This window comes from Lissotriton vulgaris, chromosome 2_1 (genome assembly GCF_964263255.1).
Source record: "Lissotriton vulgaris chromosome 2_1, aLisVul1.2, whole genome shotgun sequence".
Lineage (NCBI taxonomy): Eukaryota > Metazoa > Chordata > Amphibia > Caudata > Salamandridae > Lissotriton > Lissotriton vulgaris.
The window spans coordinates 1,073,471,943-1,073,492,186 of NC_141687.1; the positions used below are offsets into that span (position 1 = coordinate 1,073,471,943).

Genomic DNA, 20,244 nt, shown 5'->3' on the forward strand with positions numbered 1-20,244 from the left:
TAAATCAATTTGTTTCTAAATTTATAATGAAATCTTACTAATCCCAGGTTTAGTTGTTGGGTGGATTATTATGTGACCAAATTGGTTACACTGTATTGAAATCAAATTGTGATTGTTTTCTCCCTCTTACTTCTCAAGCTGCTACAAACACCATCAGATTGAAGATAAAGGTTTAAGTGGGCCTAAGCTCTCGCAGTATACAAAGAGAGAGATGTGGGAAACATAACTACGAGTTTCACACATAGGAATGATCTCTCTGCGCAAAACACTGCTATCACCTACTGCGTGCTTGCAGACCTCTTTTCTCTGACCATGGAGTTGATTATTGTCCCACTTGTGATTGTTTAATACATATGTTCAGTGGTCTGAGGGTCTCAGATATTCTTGTTATATGAGCCCGAGATACACATGTTCCTACCTGCCCAGGAGGCTGGTGGCACCAATCCCTGCACTGTCATGCACCTCCACAAAGTCAAAGTTGCAGTTGTTCTGTGACTCGAGACTGAAGTTATGAAAATGGAGTTCAATCACATGACCTTCGGGGACTGAGATGCTCCACATACAAATCTGGAAGGAAAAGGTATCATTGTAAGATTAACCATGGCATGGGCACACATGACACTGGAATGACTCGTCAAAGAAACAGATAGTATGACTTTATTCTGGGGCCTAGCTTCAAGGGGATAGTTTGGAGTGTGAAGCCCTCCAAATACATATATTCTTGACTTGGTAGTTGTGTCTCGGAGCCCTAAGTCAGGTCTTCTATGTCTGTTTTACTGGTCATCCAGATTTCACTAAGAGGTTTTAACCTGTTCATAGTTTTGAATCACACACTTACATGTATTTAGGCCGAGATTTTCCGTCTGATTGCGTCACTTTTTTGAAACAGTCCTGATGCAAAATCCTTTTTGGTATTTACAAAGCCATGCAAATGTCGATTTATGTGGTTTTCTATGCCAAAGTAACGCAACACAGCACATTGAGCTGCCATGCATTACTGTGCATCAGGTACGCATTCCATGGGTGGTGCATCTGTGTTCCTGTGCATTCACCGATGGATGTTGATGCTAACCCATACTTATATAGTTCCGGATTTGCAAAGAATTCATGTCTGGGTTGCGTCACTTTTTGATGCACCCAGACACAAAACCCTTTTTGGTATTTGCAAAGCGATGCAAATGTTGATTTTGTTGGATTGGTAAGAAAAAGTAATGCAAATTAAGAAATTGTGCTGCCTTGCAATACTTTGCATCAGGTACCTGTTCTATGGGTGTTGCATAGGCATTCCTCTGCATCCATCCATACATTTTGATGCAAACCTAGATTTACAAAGAGCTGTAGACATGGGTTTGCACAAAAATAGTGTGCCTGAAGGAGTATGGCATAACAGGGTGAATTATCTTTATTTCTCCATGTTATTTGCTCTTTGCATGCATGGGTAGGCTTGAAAACTATGCCAGTGTGAGGTTTCCTGGCATAGTACTGGCAATCAAACACCCAAAAGGTGATTGGGCAAATGCTTGCAAGCATTCACACCACTGGCAATCCCTTTAAGTAGCATTCCAAACCACAGTTTTTTCTCACGTTGCCACTCTAGCGAGAGGGCCAGATTTAAGATTGTTTTATTTTTTTTGGAAAACACATTTTATTGTCAGATTGCACAAGTAATGCAGGGCCCTGTTACCCAGGGAAAACTGCAAGAATTGACATAACAGCACCAGCAGAAATCAACGTTTTCATTATACTGGCAAACATTTGCAAATAAAGCCAGGAAAAAGGAAAAGGGGCAAAGAAGAAAGAACCCCCCCACCTACCCAACCTCCTTTCCCCCAGTCCCCCCGCCACAAACCCCCCTCCCCCCAACTCCCCACCCCCATCCCAACCAACTCTCCCCCCCCAAAGCCGCAGAGCCCTCATTAGGTCCAATTCTATCATAGTAAACAATATACAGCATAAAGAGAAAAATATAAGCAATCCATTTGTCCCGTCCATTCCATGTTCCACACTCCACTGCCTTCTCCCCCTCACCCCTCCTGAGGAAGCTCATCTTGCTCTACTGGGGGCTTCAGCCACACCCCCTGTAGTCCGCCCAGCGCTTCCAAATTTTAAAATGCTTCCGCGGGCACCCCCTGGCTACAAAAATCGGACGCTCCAATCCCATGTAAAAATCAAGTCCCCTCTTCCAGACAGCCACCGATGGGGCCCGTGGATTCTTCCACCCTTTAGCTATGTCTCTCTTGGCTGTCGTGAGGCCCAGTAACATCAAGTGTCTCTTGTATATGTTGCCCCCCACCCCATCCATGACATGCAGTAAGGCAAATTGTGGCATGCGGTGGAGCTCCCACCCCAATACCTCAGACAGACAGGCCAGGACCCCACTCCAGAAACAAACAAGAGCTCCGCAGTTCGAGACCATGTGTAGAAACGTCCCCTCCTCCCTGTGACTGCGGAGACAGTCTGGTGAGGCAACCAGTCCCGCCTGCCATGAACCCTCATATAGTAGACCCTATGCAGATATTTGAACTGGATAAGGCGAAGACGCATCACTATGGCGGCACCCCTGGGTGCGGCCAGCGCCTCCCTCAAATCTTCCTCCTCTAGCCCACCTACGTCCTCCTCCCAATGCTCCCTAAGCTTCTGTAGTGTGGGGGAACTGTGTGTGACCAGTGTCTGATAAATGCAAGATATTTTCTTCGTCTCCAGATCACCCATAAACACTTTTGCCTCCAGTGGGCTGAATTCGGGGAGAGTCTCTAACCCCTCTAGGCTGGGGGACAGGGCGTGGCGAAATTGAAGGTATCTGAATAATTGGGATTTGGGCATCTCAAAGCCGTCCCTAAGATCCTGGAAGGATTTAAGTGTTGTACCATGCATCACGCCCCCTAAGGTCGAGATGCCGATGCTGTCCCACCCCGTAAAGTCTTGCAGCGACGCTAGGGCAGGAAACCATCCATTGTGCAAGACAGAAGTCTCTGCTGTCAGAGTGTTCCACCACCCCATACGGCGCAAAGCCTTCCGCCAGATGTGAAACACCACCCAGGTGGCCGCCGGCAGGGCATTCCTCAGGGATGCAGAGTAGAGGATGGTGTGTAGTATATTTGAACCCATCAGGTATCGTTTCATGGCACATGCCGGGTCAGTCCTATCCCCGTACCACAACTCGTTTAACACCAATAAATGGGAGGCTTGGTAGTAGGAGAGGATATCCGAGGTCGCTAGCCCCCACAATAGGTGGAGAGGAAGCACGTGCGCAACGCCACACAAACCGCTCCCCCCCACAGGAACTGACCCAACGCAGAGTTGACCTGGCGAAACCAGCTCGGGAGTATTGGGTACGGTGATGCTGCAGTTGATAAAGCAGGCGTGGGAGCGCCACCATTTTAAAAATCGCCGACTTGCCATATATGGTAAGCGGCATACCCGACCAGGTTTTGAGGTCGGCCCTTACGCGATCCCAGACCGGCACCAGATTCCGCTCCCGGGACATGGCCGGGATATCCGACAGGAATACCCCCAGGTATTTAAGTCCTCCTACTGCTACCTGGAGTGGAGCGGCCCAGTCACTAAGCATGGGCGAATTTTGCGGATCTCGCGTTCGCGAATTTTGCGGATTTGCGAATTCGCAATCCGCAAAATCCGCGAATTCCCGCGAATTTGCGGATTTTTTTTTTTTTTGTGTTCGCCCGTGTTTCTGCCAGTTCGCGAGGGTTTTTACAATTTCGCAATTTGCGAACTTACCTGTCGGGTCGCAAGTTTTGCGAACTTGTTGTTTCTACGTGTCCAGCCTGTTTGGGACACTCTTCTTCATCACTGCCACTCTCTGTCACCACTGCCACTCTCTGACTACTCATGCCACCCTCTGGCCCACCCATGCCACCCTCTGTTTCATCACCACACCCTCTGGTTGTCCAGTGTACATTATTTTCGGCAAAGCAAAGCACACCTTCCCTGCCTCAAGTGACCTGAATTAATTTGGGGCTGATTAATGTGTCACAGAATATTTTTTTAGCTGGCACCTGCTTCCTTAGTGCGCCCTGATTAGTGATCTTTTGCACTTGCTAAGTGCTTTCATTGTTGCAAAATTAGTTACAACACCTGCCCTGCCCCAACTGACAATAATGAATTAGGGGCTGATTAATGGATTTTAACTTCCAGCCTGGCTCCTGCTTGTCTCCCTTAGCTGTAATTCAGGACCTTTGTGGCATATGTGTAACTATTCTGAGGTTCAGAGCAGGGTCACATAATAGTTGCAACTGGCAACTGAACTCTGGAGGGGCCCCTCAGGAAGCACTACAGGAAATGGCTACTAATGATGAGCCTGAACTTTTGAACCTGGCAAGTAGTTTCAGTTTTGCTAAGATCGTATTTCTGCAATTTAGCACTTATTCGCGGGGCGCGAAGTTGTACTGGGAAGCTGCGAACTCACGCGAACAGTGCGAGCAGTGCGAGCAAAATCCGCTGCTCGCGGATTTGCGGATTTTGCGGGAGATTCGCGAATCTCGCGGATTGCGGATTTCCCGAAAATCCGCAAAATCCGCGAGCGAAACGGATTTTCCGCCCATACCTACCAGTCACCTACCGCATGAGTCTGCTCTCCCAGCACCCCTAGTGTGGATTTGCGGGGATTCATATAGAGCCCCGACGACTCCCCCAAAATCTGCATGATTCTCAAAAGACGCGGCCCTGATCTATGAAGGTCCGTAAGGAAAAAGAGGACGTTGTCTGCGTAGAGCGCAATTCTGTCTGACGGGCCCTGCGCCCATTCAAACCCACTCATCTGTGCATCTATGCGCACCCACGCCGCCAGCGGCTCCATAGCCAAGGCAAATAAGTAGGGCGACAGAGGGCACCCCTGCCGGGTACCGCGCCAAATCTGAAATGTAGAAGAGACCGCTCCCGCAACGCGAACCGAGGCCGTTAAGTCAGTGTGCTGAAGGCCAGGTAGGACAGGAAACGAGGGCCCAGGTTAAGCCGCTGAAGCAGTGAAAACAAATACACCCAATTCAAAGAGCCGAATGCTCTGTCCATGTCAGCCAGGAGAAACGCAGCTTGCTGCCCAATGTCCTTAACTGCCTCCATCGCCACATGCGCCCGTCTGATTTTGTGTCTGGTCGCCCTCTGCGGCATAAAACCAGCCTGGTCCGGGTCCAGTCCTGAGATATAGGGAAGTAGCCAATTGGCCAAAGCCTTGGCCAGGACCTTGGCCCCCACGTTGAGAAGCGAGATCGGACGATAGGAGGAGTGCTGCTCCGGGGGACGACCCGGCTTGTGAAATACCACCACCTCCGCATGCCTCCAATCCGGAGGGAGCCTGCCTGATCTCTGGTCTCCTCCAACGCCGCCCGATAATGCGGGGCCAACTGGGTTTTGTATTTCTTGAAGAACCCACTGGGGAAGCCATTCGGACCGGGGGCCTTCCCCGAGTTCAACTCCCCCAGGGCAGTGCCCAGTTCCTCATCTGTCAGGGGAAGATCCAGTTTATCTCGCACCTCATCAGATACCGTCCTAAGGGGCAGATCTGCTATGAATTTGTCAACCTGATCAGCCGACAGGCACTCCCACAGGGCATATAGCTCCGCATAATACAGAGCGAAACTCTCCGCCAGCTCTCTTGGGTCCGTTAACGGATCCCCTGTTCCATCTAAAATCCCGGGCAACTTCTGTGCATGAAAGACCCCTTGACAGAGCCTATGTAACATTTTACTAGATTTATCCCCCCAAAGGCAAATTCTACTGTGCGTGGCTAGCCACACCTGTCTGGCCTCATCCATGAACAACGCCGCATAGGACTGCTGCGCCAGTAGAAGCTGGCTCACAGCACAAGCCTCCCCTGTCAGACGTGCTCGATGCTCCAAGCCCCCCACCTCGGCCTCCGCACACACCAAGGCCTACCACCTTCGCTTCCGCGCCGCCGGGCACCAGGCAATATCTATCCCCCGCAGTGTAGGTTTCAATGCTTCCCACAGCATAGTGGCACTCGAGACAGATCCCACATTCGCAGTAAGATAATTGGAAATCGCCTTGCGCATGTGTGTCTATAATCCTCTTGTTGAAGGTGCCACACCGACAAGCACCATCAGAATGGCTGCCTCCCCCACCCTAACTGAAGCTCCACAGATACCGGCGAGTGATCCGAGAGGCCCCACGGGAGAATCGTTGCCGATTCCACACGTCCAGCCGCCACCCGAGAAATAAAGATATAATCCAGTCTTGAGAAGGACCTGTGTACAGCAGAGACGAATGTATATTCTCGTGTATCGACATGTAAATGCCTCCACGAATCTACCCAGTCCAGACCACTAACCATACCCTGTAGCTTTGTGGGGTGGCCTATGTAGGTACTGACCCCCTGCCGAAACCTATCTTTGGTGATATCCAGGACATCATTGCAGTCGCCTCCAACCACTGTCAGCACGTCCGGGATGTCTGCCCAGACCGTCTATAGCTTCTCAATCAGAGACCACTGTAATGGCGGCGGGGCATAAACAAAACCCAAGACCAGAGGAACCTCCCCCACCATACCCTGCACAACAGGTACCTTCCTTGTGTGTCCGTCCAGAGCTTTGTGTGAGTGTAGGGGATTCTACGGTGTATGAGTATAGCCAGGCCCCTGGACCCCCTCACAAACCCAGCATGATAGACCTACTGATAGCCAAATCTCTGCAGACACGGGGCTTTAGTGCCCATCAGATTGTTTCCTGTAGGAGGAGGATGTCTGCCCCAAGTCGCTTCGCCTGTCGCAACACCGCTCCCCGCTTGATCTTGTCAAATACCCCACGGACATTCCAACTAAGTATACGCAGGGTACTATGGGGCCCCAGGGGTTTATCAGCGCAATGCGTCATCTGAGAGTTGCTTCAGGTATCTCACGGACATACGGACGTAAGGACAAAGAAAAACCAAACAAATAGGACCCCCATAGGCTGTGTAACCCCACCCCCACCCTAACAAACCCAACCCCAAACAAGCAACCCCCCCACCCCCAATACCTGAAAACAGTTGAAGTACCTGTTGTGGCAAGGTGGGCATCCCATACCAAATGTGGGCCCCGAGGTCCCCCATGCCAATGAATCCCCACCCAGCAACCCATATCATCTTAGTCCACCCCACCCAATTCCAAACCCTGAGAAAGGGGGGGAAATGTCCCATATCATATTCTCCTCCCGCAGCCAGTAACTAAAACACAGAACCACAGATTTCCCGCAAAGGGGAGCCAGCAAACCTCCATAAAGCATACGCATTACACAAGTCACAGGTTCGCTGCTCAGTGCCCAAAGGCTCGGGGTCCCCGGGCCGAGGCCCCTCCAGAAGGGAGCGCTGTCGCGACCGGGATCGCCAATTCCCTTCCCGGCCAGATCCCCGGGCATTCTGCGATGGGGCCTCATTCACAGAAGTGTCAGGGTCCAGCCCCGGCGGCGTATGTGGTCGCACTGTCACTGTCTCATCAGTCCACTTAAAGACCTCCTCCGGAGTATCAAAAAAGTGAGTGCGTGCTTGAAATACCACTCTCAAACGGGCGGGAAACAGAAGAGCATATGGGAGTTTAAGGTCTCGAAGACGGGCCTTGGCCGCCTGTAACGACTGGCATTGCTGCTGCACCAGGCGTGTGTAGTCAGGGAAGACCATAATGCGACTGTTCTCAAATAGTATCGGTTCCTTAGCCCTGGCCTGTTTCAAGATGACATCGCAGTCATGGTAATTCAGCAGTTTCGCGATGACTGGCCGCGGGCGGGGCCCCAATGGAGGCTTCTGGATCAGGGCCCGGTGAGCCCGCTCCACTACGAAACAGCAAGACATGGCATCTGGGGGGAGCCAGCTCTCTAGCCGTCGTGTCAGAAACTTTTCCATGTCACCCTTCTCGCAGCCCTCCGGAAAACCAACAAAGCGCAAGTTATTGCGTCGCGCACGTCCCTCTGCATCTTCGGCCCGCAGAGCCAGACCCTTCTGGACACTCTCCATTTTGGCCACTTGCCACTTCAGGGCTGCGACCTCGTCCTCCACCCCTGAGATCATTGTCTCCGCCTCTGTGATGCGAGATACAGCATTCTGCAGGTCCTGCCGCAAGAGTGTGACATCTACCCCCACTGCGCCAATTTCGGCATGCAACATATCCCGGGACTGCGTGATCGCCGCCATCAAGGCTGCATTGTCCGGCCCAAGCTCCTGCTGTCCCCCAGTCGCTCTGGCTCCTCCGCTAGGCCCGGTGAATTTATCAATGGGCCCCCCTCCTCTGCCTCTTGTCATGGCAGCTGGTCTCCAGCTATCCGCCCGACTGGGCCCAGTCCTCGGATCCTCTCCCACCTAGGCTCAAGTTGGGATAGGGGCCCCCACTGACAGTAGTGTTCACCAGCCAAAGCCCCTGCATGGCCCTCCACAAGTACCGGGGTAGGGGGAAAGAGACCTCCGTGCGCCGCACCGCCCCCCGCACTCTCCTCACCAGTATAATGTAGACTCAACGCTGTGGGTTCAGGCAGATCCGGTATTGTCAGTGGGCCTCCCACGATCTCCTGCAGAACCCCTGGCACTGTCGCAGGCTCTACCGCTGGTCCACTGCTCGTCCGCCAAAATCCACGGCAAACAGCGCCACCAGTCTCCGTCACTAACCGGCACTCAGCGGGCTCTTCTCCTCGGGGCCACGCTCTGCTCACTCGTCGAGGGGCCCAGGGCACCAATCAGGGCAAAGCGTCCACCACCATAGTCTCGTCGGCCCAGAGTGCGCCTTCGCTGCAGCACTCAGCTCACCCACAATCCACGGGCCTCACCCTCGACTCCACGGGCTCTCGAGATGATCATGGACTCTATGTGGCCCCCACGCAGGCACCGCAGTCGGAGCGGAGGGTTCACCCCACACGAGTCCAGTAGTGCCCCAGGGCAAGCACTGCTCCTCCGTCCAGGCCCGGCGCCATGTGTCTGCCGTCCCGGCCACCCAGGATCGCCGGCAATACTCTTGCCTCCAGGGCCGGGCACCCCTCACTCTGTCCACGCTGCCCAGATTCAAGGGGTTCGATGCGCCCCTAACTCGCCGCCTCAAGGTCCATCGGCCCTCCGGCCCTCCCGGAGGGGCCGCCGCCGCCGCCGCCGCTCCACCGGACCAGGGCAGCCTCTTCACTCGAGGCCCCGGCTCCACTCACCGTAACTCGCCTCACCACACCAGGGCCCCCGAGCTCCGACCGATGAACGTCGGATCACCGAAAACACCGCCAGGGCCTCGCCAAGGGAAGCGCCGAGGATAAGAGAGCCTCGAGGACCCTCAAGCTGCTGCGGGAGCCAGGATAAATGGAGGATCTATGTCGGGCCGGACGGAACTCGTCTAGAGCACGTCCGCCATGCTGGCACTCTAAGCCACGTCCTCATTTAGGATTTTTTAAACTGAGTAGAGGCAGACAGAGTGGTGAAGGCCTTTACACTGCCTGCCAAATTTAGAGATGTTCGTCAGCCTGGCTAACATCTCCTTAAATTGGCAGGAACTGACATTCCGGTCAATGTAGGATAAGTTTAAGGGGTGGCTCCACCAAACATGATGGCTGGCCGTCAAACTTTTCCAAAGTTTTTTACTTTTCAAAAACAAAGTCCCAAGGTGGGAGATTGTTTTTGAAAAAAAAACGTATGACCCTCACACCAGTTTTCACCCATGATATGGGGTATTTTCTATGTTTCATCTGACCGTCCACTCTGAATAGGATGAATGGTTGGATGGTTTACTCCATCGGACCGTTGGATGATGTTTTACACTGACATAGTACATTTTACTCCTTCACCGTAAAATGTATGGTCTGCCTGACTCAAAACAGCTTTTGAGTTTGGGCAGAAAGTGTGCAACAGAGTACCTGTCCACCAAACTCTAAATCAGCCCCAGACGCCCACCTTATGCAATCATTTTGACCCTGCTTAGGGGAATAGTCCATCCCGAACCTTGCTTACCTCACACAGTCTCCTTGTGGCCTACTGCTTAATTAGCTGGGAAATTTGAGATTTAACCACCGCCTCCGAATTGTGAGAAGTTAGCCTGACAAATGATGTCCAATAGTTCTAGTGGGCACCTGGCACCAGTCTAATCGACCCTTATTGATGGTGGTTGTAAAGTCAACGTTATAGAATGCTATCCTAGGGTAGCAATTGCCAGCAGCCATCAGGCTAAGACTTCAGTGGGCGAGTTAAGCAAGTTGTTTTACCAATTATAATCCCTTGAGTACCAAATGAAAGGACATCACACAAGGTATATTCAAATATCTATGTATACAACCCCTCTGCACTCTTTATGAGGTCAGAGGTAAAAAAACAATACAAGTCACACAATAAATATACAATAAGTTGCACAGTATATGTTATGCCCTAGGGGCCTCACAAACCATATACTAAGAAAGTGGTATAAGAACCACGAGAGAATTGGAAAGCAGGCCTGGGGCCTGTGGAATCACTGGGGCTACTCTAATCGACCAAAGGTTAGGAAGTAGGAGGCCCACGGGAGCCGCGTGCAGTGTCTAAACACAGACGCGGGTTACCATTGACTTTCTATGGAGATCGTAAAAGTTACAAATATACAATTTAAGGACACTTCCGGATGGACTAGGATGGAACCCTTTTAAACTAGGACACTTTGAGAGTCAAGACCCACAGGAGCACTGAAGTACTCGTGTTACCTCACCCAGGGAAGCCGGGTGCCTAGGTGTCTTTTCGTGTCGGGTGTCGTCGTCATTTTCTATGGAGAGCTGCAAAGAAGTGCTGCAGACGACCAGAGGAAAAGTGTCCGGGTGGATCCAAGGGTGGATCGTAGATCTGAGGAACCTGAAAGCAAAAGGGACAGAGTCTGGGTCACTAGCCAGTGACCAGGAAGGAACCAGGAAGGAACCAGGCGATGTCGGGGGATTTCAGGGGAAGTAGTTGAACTTGTCTTTTCAGCCACGAGGTCCAGGAGGCATCGACGATGACCAGGCACTAGATTTGAGCTGTCCCACAATGGATTTAGTTGACTGTGGTGTCGGTATCCGGATTGGACCCAACAAGCCTTGGCAACCGCAGCCCACGCAAGATTGGCTCTGTTGCAGACCAGCAAGGTCTGTAGCACTTCTCCTTTGCAGGAAAGCTGGGGCAAGTCTAGAGCTACCAGGAGAGTGAGTTAGCTTCAAAATTGAGTCTTCAGGGGGCTCACTAGCTGATGGACTAGGAACCGGGAAGATGCATTTAGCTCAAATGCAAAAGCAGGGCCCACGGAACACTCGCAGAGTGTGGGGGTTTGGGCTTCAGTGCAAATGGTGCACGGGGCTGGGGCTTCAAGCACCCCAAAGCACAACTTCAAGATACCTCGTTGAAGGAGTGCAGCTTGCAAAATGCAGGATGTCCAGGAGTTCCGGTCCCACGTCTCTCGTGTCCGCCACGTGTCTCAGCTTTGCTGTGGATGTGGGTCGGGGTTGAAGATGTCTGGAAGTCTAGGTCCTGTGTCACAGATTCTTCGGGATCCGGCGGGAGCCTCAAAAATGCAGACTGGCAAAGTTGCTGTTGATGCCTGTTTGAACAGGGTGGTCACTCCTTGACCAAAAGGGAGATATCTTCCGTACTCCAGTCAGAATGGAACATCGAAGGCCCAGGATATGTCTTTCAAAAATTTGTCCAGGGTAATCTAAAGTCCTAGGGAACCAGCTCCTATACTTATACTAAGGATGGGGGCTGCACTACATGGCTAGGTCCTTCCTATGGCTGGACCTGAGGAGGGGGTGGGTACACCCCTTTCCCTTTGTCCAGTGTCGTGCCAGAGCTGGGGCTGAGTGCCCCAGCAACTGGTTTGAACCGGGCTATGCATGGAGCACCTTGTGTGCCCCAGGCAGTGTCTGTAAAGCATTCACTGAATGAGGCCCTCCTTGCCCCAATACACAAAACCCTGTCTGGGGAGGTGCAGGCACCTCCCTGGACAGGAAACCTATTGTCCAGGCCTCCCCTGCCGGAGTTTCATCCAGCAACAGGAGGTCAGACTTGTGTCTGTGGCAGCAGCATCCATTTTGTGATGCTGAGGCTCTGTTTAACTTTAACCGGGTAAAGCAGTAACTACATGTCTTCTCCCTCTAGAAGGATCGAATGCTACCCCCACAACCAGGACTGGTGGGGGGGGGGCAGTAGTATTCCAAAGTGTTTGACACCTTACACGACATGTTTTGATAAAGCCAAACCAAAGTTAGCATTAACCCAGAGGATTATAATGCACTTAAGAGTATATGGTATGGCTATATCATAGAACAGCTATAATGAGATGGTTCTGAAAGCTGCAGAGGGGTTCAGCTCATGCTAGGGCACCCTCTCACATAAAACCATGCAGTCTACCTCCAGGATTGCCAAGGCCTACCATAGGAGTGACTTATAGGTGTATATGTGTCTATATGTATAGGTAGATATAGGGAAACTATATCTAAGTAAGGGGTGATTACACCACCTTACCCAGGCTGTGTGAACAGATCTGTGGTGTCAGTTTGGAAGGCAAACCAGGGGAGGCACAATACATGCTGCAGCCCCTGGTAGGCCTAAGGTGCACCTATGCCCTGGGTACCTATGGTACACTATACAGGCGCTCACAAGGGTGACCCAGTAACCAATCTGGTATGTACCTAAAGAACATGGTATCAATTTAGAGATAGAACAGCTGGGCTGTGGGTCTGATTAGCAGGCCCACCGCCACACTAAAGTCGCAAAACCAGAGAATCTCAGCAAAAAGTGGGTGCAACCATAGGAAGCAGACCCTACTCTCCTACACCCCCCCCCCCCCAAACACAGGGACATTAAAGTAACCTTGACCAGTTGAGTCTTCATGTTCTAAGTGAAAATATCTTGGGAGTCCATTTGCATTGGCATGGTCACTCCCAGGTCTATGTTCCACTGCAAAGTCCATTCCCTGTAGGGAAATGGACCACCTGAGCAGTTTGGGATTTTCACCCTTCATATGATTTAGCCACAAGAGGGGCTTATGGTCTGTCTGAATTTTGAAGTGTGTGCCAAACAAGTATGGCCACAGTTTATTCAGCGCCCAAACCACAGCAAAGGCCTCCCTCTCAATAGCTGACCAACGTTTCTCACTAGGGGTCAGCCTTCTGCTTATAAAAGCTACTGGCTAGTCTTGGCCATCTTTATTCAGTTGTGAAAGCACAGCACCTACCCCAACTCAGAAGCATCTGTTTGAACAATGAATTCTTTGGAGTAGTCTGGAGTTTGCAGAATTGGTGCAGTGCACATGGACTGCTTCAGGTCATCAAATGCCTTTTGACAACTGACTGTCCACTGAACTTTCTTTGGCATTTTCTTGGAAGTTAAATCATTAAGGGGTGTCACTAGGGAACCATACCCCTTGACAAATTTCCTGTAGTACCCAGGCAGGCCCAAGAAAACTCTGACCTGAGTCTGGGTCATTGGAGAAGTCCAGCCCATTATGGTCTGGATCTTGCTCTGCAATGATGAACCTGGCCTCCACCTACAAGGTGGCCCAGGAATACAACCTGTCTCTGCCCTATCTGGCACTTGGTAGCCTTGATAGTTAGGCCTGCCTTTTGCAAGGCCTCCAAAACATTCTTCAGGTGGATCAGGTGATCTTCCCAAGTGGAGCTAAAGACAGCAATATCATCTAGATAAGTTGCACAGTAGTCATCCAGACCTGAGAGGACTTGGTTCACCAACCTTTGGAATGAGCCAGTTGCATTTTCAGACCAAAGGGCATCACCACAAACTGATAATGCCCACCAGGGGTTGAAAATGCTGTCTTTGGCTTTGCATCATCAGCTAGTCTGATCTGCCAGTCGCCAGCTGTCAGGTCAAATGTACTCAAAAACTTGGCAGATGCCAATCTGTCAATTAGTTCATCTGTCCTGGGTATTGGATGGGCATCTGTCCTAGTGACAGCATTGAGGCCTCTGTAATCCACGCAAAACCTCATTTCTCTCTTACCATCTTGGCTGTGAGGGTTAGGCACCAGGACTACTGGACTGGCCCAAGGGCTCTCTGATGGGCTGAATGACTACCAAATCAAACATCTTTTGGACCTCTGTCCTGGTACAGTCCCTGACATGATCAGGTTGCCTGTAAATCTTACTTTTAACAGGTAGACTGTCCCCAGTGTCCACTTCATGAGTGCACCAGGTAGTCTGATTTGGAGTCAGTGAAAACATAGGTCTGTAGGACTGTAGAACTTGTCTGCAGTCCTGCTGCTGTTGGTCAGTGAGGCTGCCTGCCAAGGCTACACCATCAACTGAATCATCAACAGGGTTCTGAGAGAGCAGGTCTGGGAGAGGGTCTCTCTCCTCCTCCTGTTCCTCATCAGTAGCCATGAGCAAGCCCATGTCTGCCCTGTCAACATATGGTTTCAGTCTTTTGACATGAAGCACCCTGTGGGGGCTCCTGGGAGTTCCAAGGTCAACCAAATAGGTGTCTTCTCCCTTCTGTTCAACAATAGTGTGGGGTACACTCCACTTGTCTTGGAGAGCTGCTGGGGCCACAGGCTCCAACACCCACACTTTCTGTCCTGGCTGGTAACCAGTCAGTACAGCCTTTTGGTCATGCCAGGCCTTTTGCAATTCCTGACTAGCCTCAAGGTTTTTGGATGCCTTTTTCATGTACTCAGCCATCCTGGAGCAGAGACCAAGTACATAGTCCACAATGTCTTGTTTGGGAGGTTTGAGAGGTAACTCCCATCCCTCCTTCATCAGACAAAGGGGTCCTCTTACAGGATGCCCAAACAGAAGTTCAAAACGGCTGTAGCCAACCCCCTTCTGTGGGACCTCTCTGTAAGCAAACAAAAGGCAGGGCAGCAGGATGTACCATCTCCGCCTAAGCTTTTTAGGGAGACCCTTAATCATGCCCTTTAAGGTCTTCTTGAATCTCTCAACTAGACCATTGCACTGTGGATGATAGGGTGCGGTGAACTTGTAGTTTACTCCACACTCCTTCCACATTGCAGTCTCAGATATCCAGACATAAAGTTTGCATCTCTATCTGAGACAACCTCCTTTGGAAGGCCCACTCTTGAGAAAACTCCCAGGAGGGCTCTTACCACAACAGGTGCTGTTGTGGTCCTAAGGGGAATGGCTTGTGGGTATCTGGTGGCATGATCCACTACCACCAGAATAAATCTGTACCCAGAGGCTGTTTGGGGATCCATTCGTCCAACAATGTCAATCCCTATGCGTTCAAAGGGAACCCCCACCACAGGTAGTGGTATAAGGGGGGCCTTTGTAGTGCCACCTGATTTGCCACTGGCTTGGCAGGTGACACAGGAGCGATAAAACTCCTTGGTGTCTTCTGACATATGAGGCCATTGAAAGTGAGGGACAAACCTGTCCCAAGTCTTGTTCTGGCCAAGATGTCCTGCAAGGGGAATATCATGGGCTAGTGTGAGAAGGAAGCCCCTGAATGCCAAAGTTATGACCAACCTCCTGGTAGCACCAGGCTTGGGGTCTCTAGCTTCTGAATACAGGAGCCCTTCATCCCAATAAATCTTATGGGTCCCACTAGCATTCCCTGCAGCCTCAGCAGCAGCTTGCTGTCTGAGGGGTTCAAGAGAAGGGCAGCCCAACTGTGCCTGCCTCAGATCTGCCCTGGAAGGTCCCCCTGTCCCAAGAAACTCAACCTGATCAGGCTCAAGTTCTTCTAGGACAGTTCCTTCCTGGGTCTCACAATCAGCTTCCTCAGAAGGCTGATCCTCTTCCTGAGGCAAGCGGGAAGGCACTGCCTTAACCCTACTGCTTCTCCTCCTGGTAGGCAACTGGTCCATTGTTCCAGAATCCAGTGCCTGTTCAGTGTTGCAATTTCTGACCTGTGACATAGTCACTGCAAGGACATGTGCTGATATCCCTAACATTTCTGCATGGGTCCTATACTCCACTTCAGCCCAAGCTGAAGTCTCCAGGTCATTTCCAAGCAATCATTCTACAGGGAGGTCTGAGCTAACCACAACCTTTTTGAGGCCAGTCACCCCTCCTCAGGAGAAATTAACAATTGCCATACTGTGAATGGTAGTGACATTGCTAGCATTGGTCACTAGGTAATTTTCACCTAGTATGGTCTGTCCAGGGTCCACAAAGCCAGGAGTCACCATTGTGACACTAGCACATGTGTCCCTGTAGGCCTGAGCCACTTTGTCATTAATTAAAGGAGTTTGTCTGTACTTGCCCAAGTTATTGGGACTCACAGTAGAGAACAGAATTGTGTCCCCATCACAGATCAAAACAGCTTGAGTTGGTATTCTGACTAGGCCATAATCCATCTCAGTTCCCAGGGTTAACCCTACTACAGCCTTCTGTTGAGGACCACCACTTGGAGCTGAACTAGGGGTAACAGTTGCCTTAGGGGCAATGGTGGCTGGAGCTGCCTCCTTTCTGGTACAATCACTGGTCCAGTGAGTATTTACTTATTTATTTATTTATTTATTTATTTAAGAAGCTTATAAAGCGCGCAGCTACCCCCAAAGGGGGTGTCCCGGCGCTGTGAAATACATGTTAATTCATGAGGAAGGAACTTCCAGGTGCATGACCATCATAACCCGGAGCTACAGGGGGCCACAAAGGATAAATAATCAAAGATTGGTAAACAGCCAGGTCTTGAGTTTACGTCGGAATACTTGCTCTGACTGAATGAACCTAAGGTCCAGAGGGAGGCTGTCCCAATACTTTACAGCAGCCACTGCGAACGTTCTGCCACCACACCTGGCGCGGCGAAATCTGGGCGCCACCAAAAGACGAAGGCTGTTTGATCTCAAGGATCTGACGGATGCAGATAATTTGAGTCTTTTACTCAGGTAAGCCGGGCCAGTTCCATTTATAGCACGAAAGGCAAGGATCAGAATTTTGAATTGAATGCGACGGGAAATGGGGAGCCAGTGTAATTCTTTCCGGTAGGCTGAAACCGAGTTGCGAGCGGGGATATTTCGAATGAGTCTAGCCGCCGCATTCTGAACAATTTGCAACCTATCAATGAGGTAGAGGGGGGCACCGGCGTACAGGCTGTTGGCATAATCTAGATGTGCCGTGATAAGAGCATGGACAATCGTTTTGCGGGAATCCAAAGGGAGGTAGGGAAAGATCTTCCTAATCATGCGCAGCTTGCCAAAGCAGGCAGCGGTGACTCTGTTGACCTGAGCTTTACAGGACATAGAGGTATCAAAAATGAAGCCGAGGTTGCGGGCAGACTGGACAGGGCTAGGAGGGGGGTTCAGGACAGTAGGCCACCAAAGGGTGGCGGGGGGCGATTTTTGGCTAAAGAAAAGAACCTCCGTTTTGTCCGTATTTAGAACCAGATGGTTAGAGGCCATCCACGAGCAGATGTTGCCAAGGCAGCTGCGAAAGTTGGAGAAGTGGGAGTCAGAGTGGTCTCTAAAGGAAAAGACAAGCTGAGTATCATCAGCGTAAGAGACCACCCTGACCCCCAGGACTCAACTAACCTGGCAAGCGGGCCTAGGTACACATTAAACAAAAGAGGGCTCAAGGCCGAGCCCTGGGGCACACCGCAAAGAAGAGGTTTGTACTCCGATTCAAAGGGACGAAGGAGTACCCTTTGAGTCCTCCCTGAAAGAAAAGATTTAATCCAGGTCAGAACCGTGCTTCCAATCCCCAGCTGCTGCAGACGAGTCAGGAGTATATCATGGGACACAGTATCGAAAGCAGCGGACAGGTCGAGGAGGACCAGCATGGCCTCCTCACCCCTGTCCACAGACTCCCAGATTGTCTCTGATACCTCCAGCAGCGCCGTCTCAGTGCTGTATCCGGTTCTAAATCCGGACTGAGAGTCGTGCAGCAGCTGATTAGTTTCTAGGTACTGGGCCAATTGTTTCTGAACCACTTTTTCTAGGATCTTAGCAGGTTTAGGCAGAAGGGATATAGGGCGGTAGTTACAGAATTGAGTGGGATCCGCATCTGACTTTTTTAGGATGGGAAGCAGCATAGCTTGTTTCCACACTGAAGGGAACTGTCCATGGGTCAAGGAGGAATTCCAAATGGAAAGGAGAGGGTTGATTAAAACCGGGGCAAGATTTCCCATCACTTTGGCAGGGACTGGATCTAGTGGTGATCCTGATTTAACCTGGCTGAATAGTTTCATGGCAGTATCTGGCGTGAGCTCATCAAAGAGATTAAATGAGCCTTGCTGGGAGTGTGGCTCAGCAGATGCCGCTGGATCAAATGAGGAAGATAGCCTGATAATTTTATCCTGAAAGAAATCAGAAAGTCCATTGCAAAGGGCTTGAGTGGGAGAACTCTGGGTCTTCAAGGCAGGGGGATTCACAAAATCCTTCACAATTGTGAAGAGAGTTTTGGTAGAGTTCTCTGCCAATTTAATGAGCTGCGAGAAGTAAGCTCTCATCGTGGTCCATTTGAGTTTTGGAATTTATTCAAGGCCACCTTATAGACTGCTTTAGCAGTAGGGTAATAGGTCTGGCGCCATTTACGTTCAAGCTGTTTGCATCGACTCTTTTCCTCTCGCAACATAGGGGAGAACCAAGGAGCAGATGGACGAGAGCTAGCGGAAGTGATAGGTGCTAGTGGAGAAATAGCCTCTAGTGCGGAGGTAAGGGCGGAGTTATATCTAACAACTTCCTCATTAAGATCAACAAAAGGGTTGAACTGATAGAGGAAACAAGGGTCAATGGTGTCACAGGTAACATTAGACCATTTGCGACCGTTTTCTCTATTGATAGATGAGGGAAGGGGCAGGGAAGGGATAGTAATTTCAAAGGGAAGGAGAAAATGGTCAGACCATGTAAGGGGTAGGGAAGAAAGGGAGGTTATCCCAGGATGATTCGTGAAAATGAGGTCAAGGGTATGACAAGCTTTGTGTGTTGGGCCCTTGACTAATTGGGACAGGGTTAATCCTTGTAAGGTTTCGAGTAGAAAAGATGCTTGTGCACAGGAAGGATTATCCACATGTAAGTTGAAATCCCTCAACACCGTAAAATTAGAGTGTTTAAGTGAGAGATCAGCAATAGTGTGCACTAATGTGTTAAGAGAGGAAGTAGAAGCCGTAGGAGGATTGTAGACCAGAATACCGGCAAAAATAATAGTGGCAGAATCCATAATCGTGAGATACATGGCTTCGATAAGCCCAAGGTTGGTTAGTTTCTTAACACTCAAATTAAGATGAGATTTAAGAATAACAGCAAGGCCTCCTCCAGATTTATTATTGTCTCGATTGATACCCATCAATCGATAGCCGGGGGGAGTGGCCAGGTGTATGTCAGGTTTGGAGGTGTCTTTAAGCCATGTTTCAGTAAGGAATAAAATATCCCACTTCTGAGTGTCCAATGATAGCCATATATCAGAGGCATGAGCAGGCAAAGATCGGCAGTTAACTAGGGCAGCCTTCAATATAGGGGGAGACTGGGGTCTAAAGGCCTTCCGAGAAGGAGGGTCAAGATTACGCTGGAAGGAAATGGCGAGTTTGCACACCGAACAATTGCAAGTAGAATTCTCAAGGCCGAAAGGACAGCAGCAGGCATCAGGGGTACAGACGCCTTGTCTCAACAGATGGAGCTGCCTATTGGTCCAGGTAATTATTGAGGGTCGAGAGGCAGGGGGACCGGCGCTAGGCGCGGGCCCGGCGCGGACGGGCGCAGACGGGCTTGCCCTCTTTCTTTTATCCGTTTCCGGAGGAGGGTGGGAGGTGTCCACGAGCTGGAGCGCTACCCTGCCTCCTCCCAAGATGGCAGTTTGTGTTCTCCCAGCCGGCGTGAGCGCTGCAATCGGCTGTGCGGGGGGAGAGAGACCAGTAACAGGGACCCTAGGTCGAATTGATCTCGTCGGATCTAACAAGTAGGCAAGTTCCGATATTTTAAAAAAGATCAGCTAAAATATTTACAAGTCTTAAAATCACTCGCAATAAAGTCTGAAATTTGTTGGCAAATAAGGGAAAGGAGAGAAATGCCCCCGGCTTCCGCCTCAGGGGAGAAAACACGTAATCTGTCACAGTTAATTTAACAAAACTTGCACCATGGTTTCTTTGGGCCTTATTTCTTCTTAGATTGTTGGGAACCCCGACCATTAGAAGCTTTTTGGGGACCTTGAGAAGGCTTCTGGTCTTTTGCTTTCTCCCTACCCTTTGGTCTTCCTTCTTTTGGTCACCACCTTGGTTCTGTACCTTCTGCTTCACCCTGGTTCTGACCCATTTGTCTGCCTTCTTTCCCAATTTTTGGGGAGAGGTCAGATCAGAGTCAACCAAGTGCTGATGCAATAACTGGTTTTGACAGTTGTTAAGAATTTGTTCTCTCATAATAAGGTTATACAATCC

At 50.5% G+C, this 20,244-nt stretch overlaps 1 protein-coding gene across 2 annotated transcripts in view; it reads right to left on the reverse strand.

Annotated features, from left to right (window-relative positions):
- The window catches only part of MFRP (membrane frizzled-related protein), a 227,923-nt gene that overhangs the window by 66,937 nt on the left and 140,742 nt on the right, over positions 1-20,244 (reverse strand). For both annotated transcript variants that reach the window (XM_086958775.1, XM_086958774.1), the window contains exon 9: positions 419-567. In XM_086958775.1, coding sequence (XP_086814901.1) covers positions 419-567 — 149 coding nt within the window. The remainder of the gene's footprint in view (positions 1-418; positions 568-20,244) is intronic.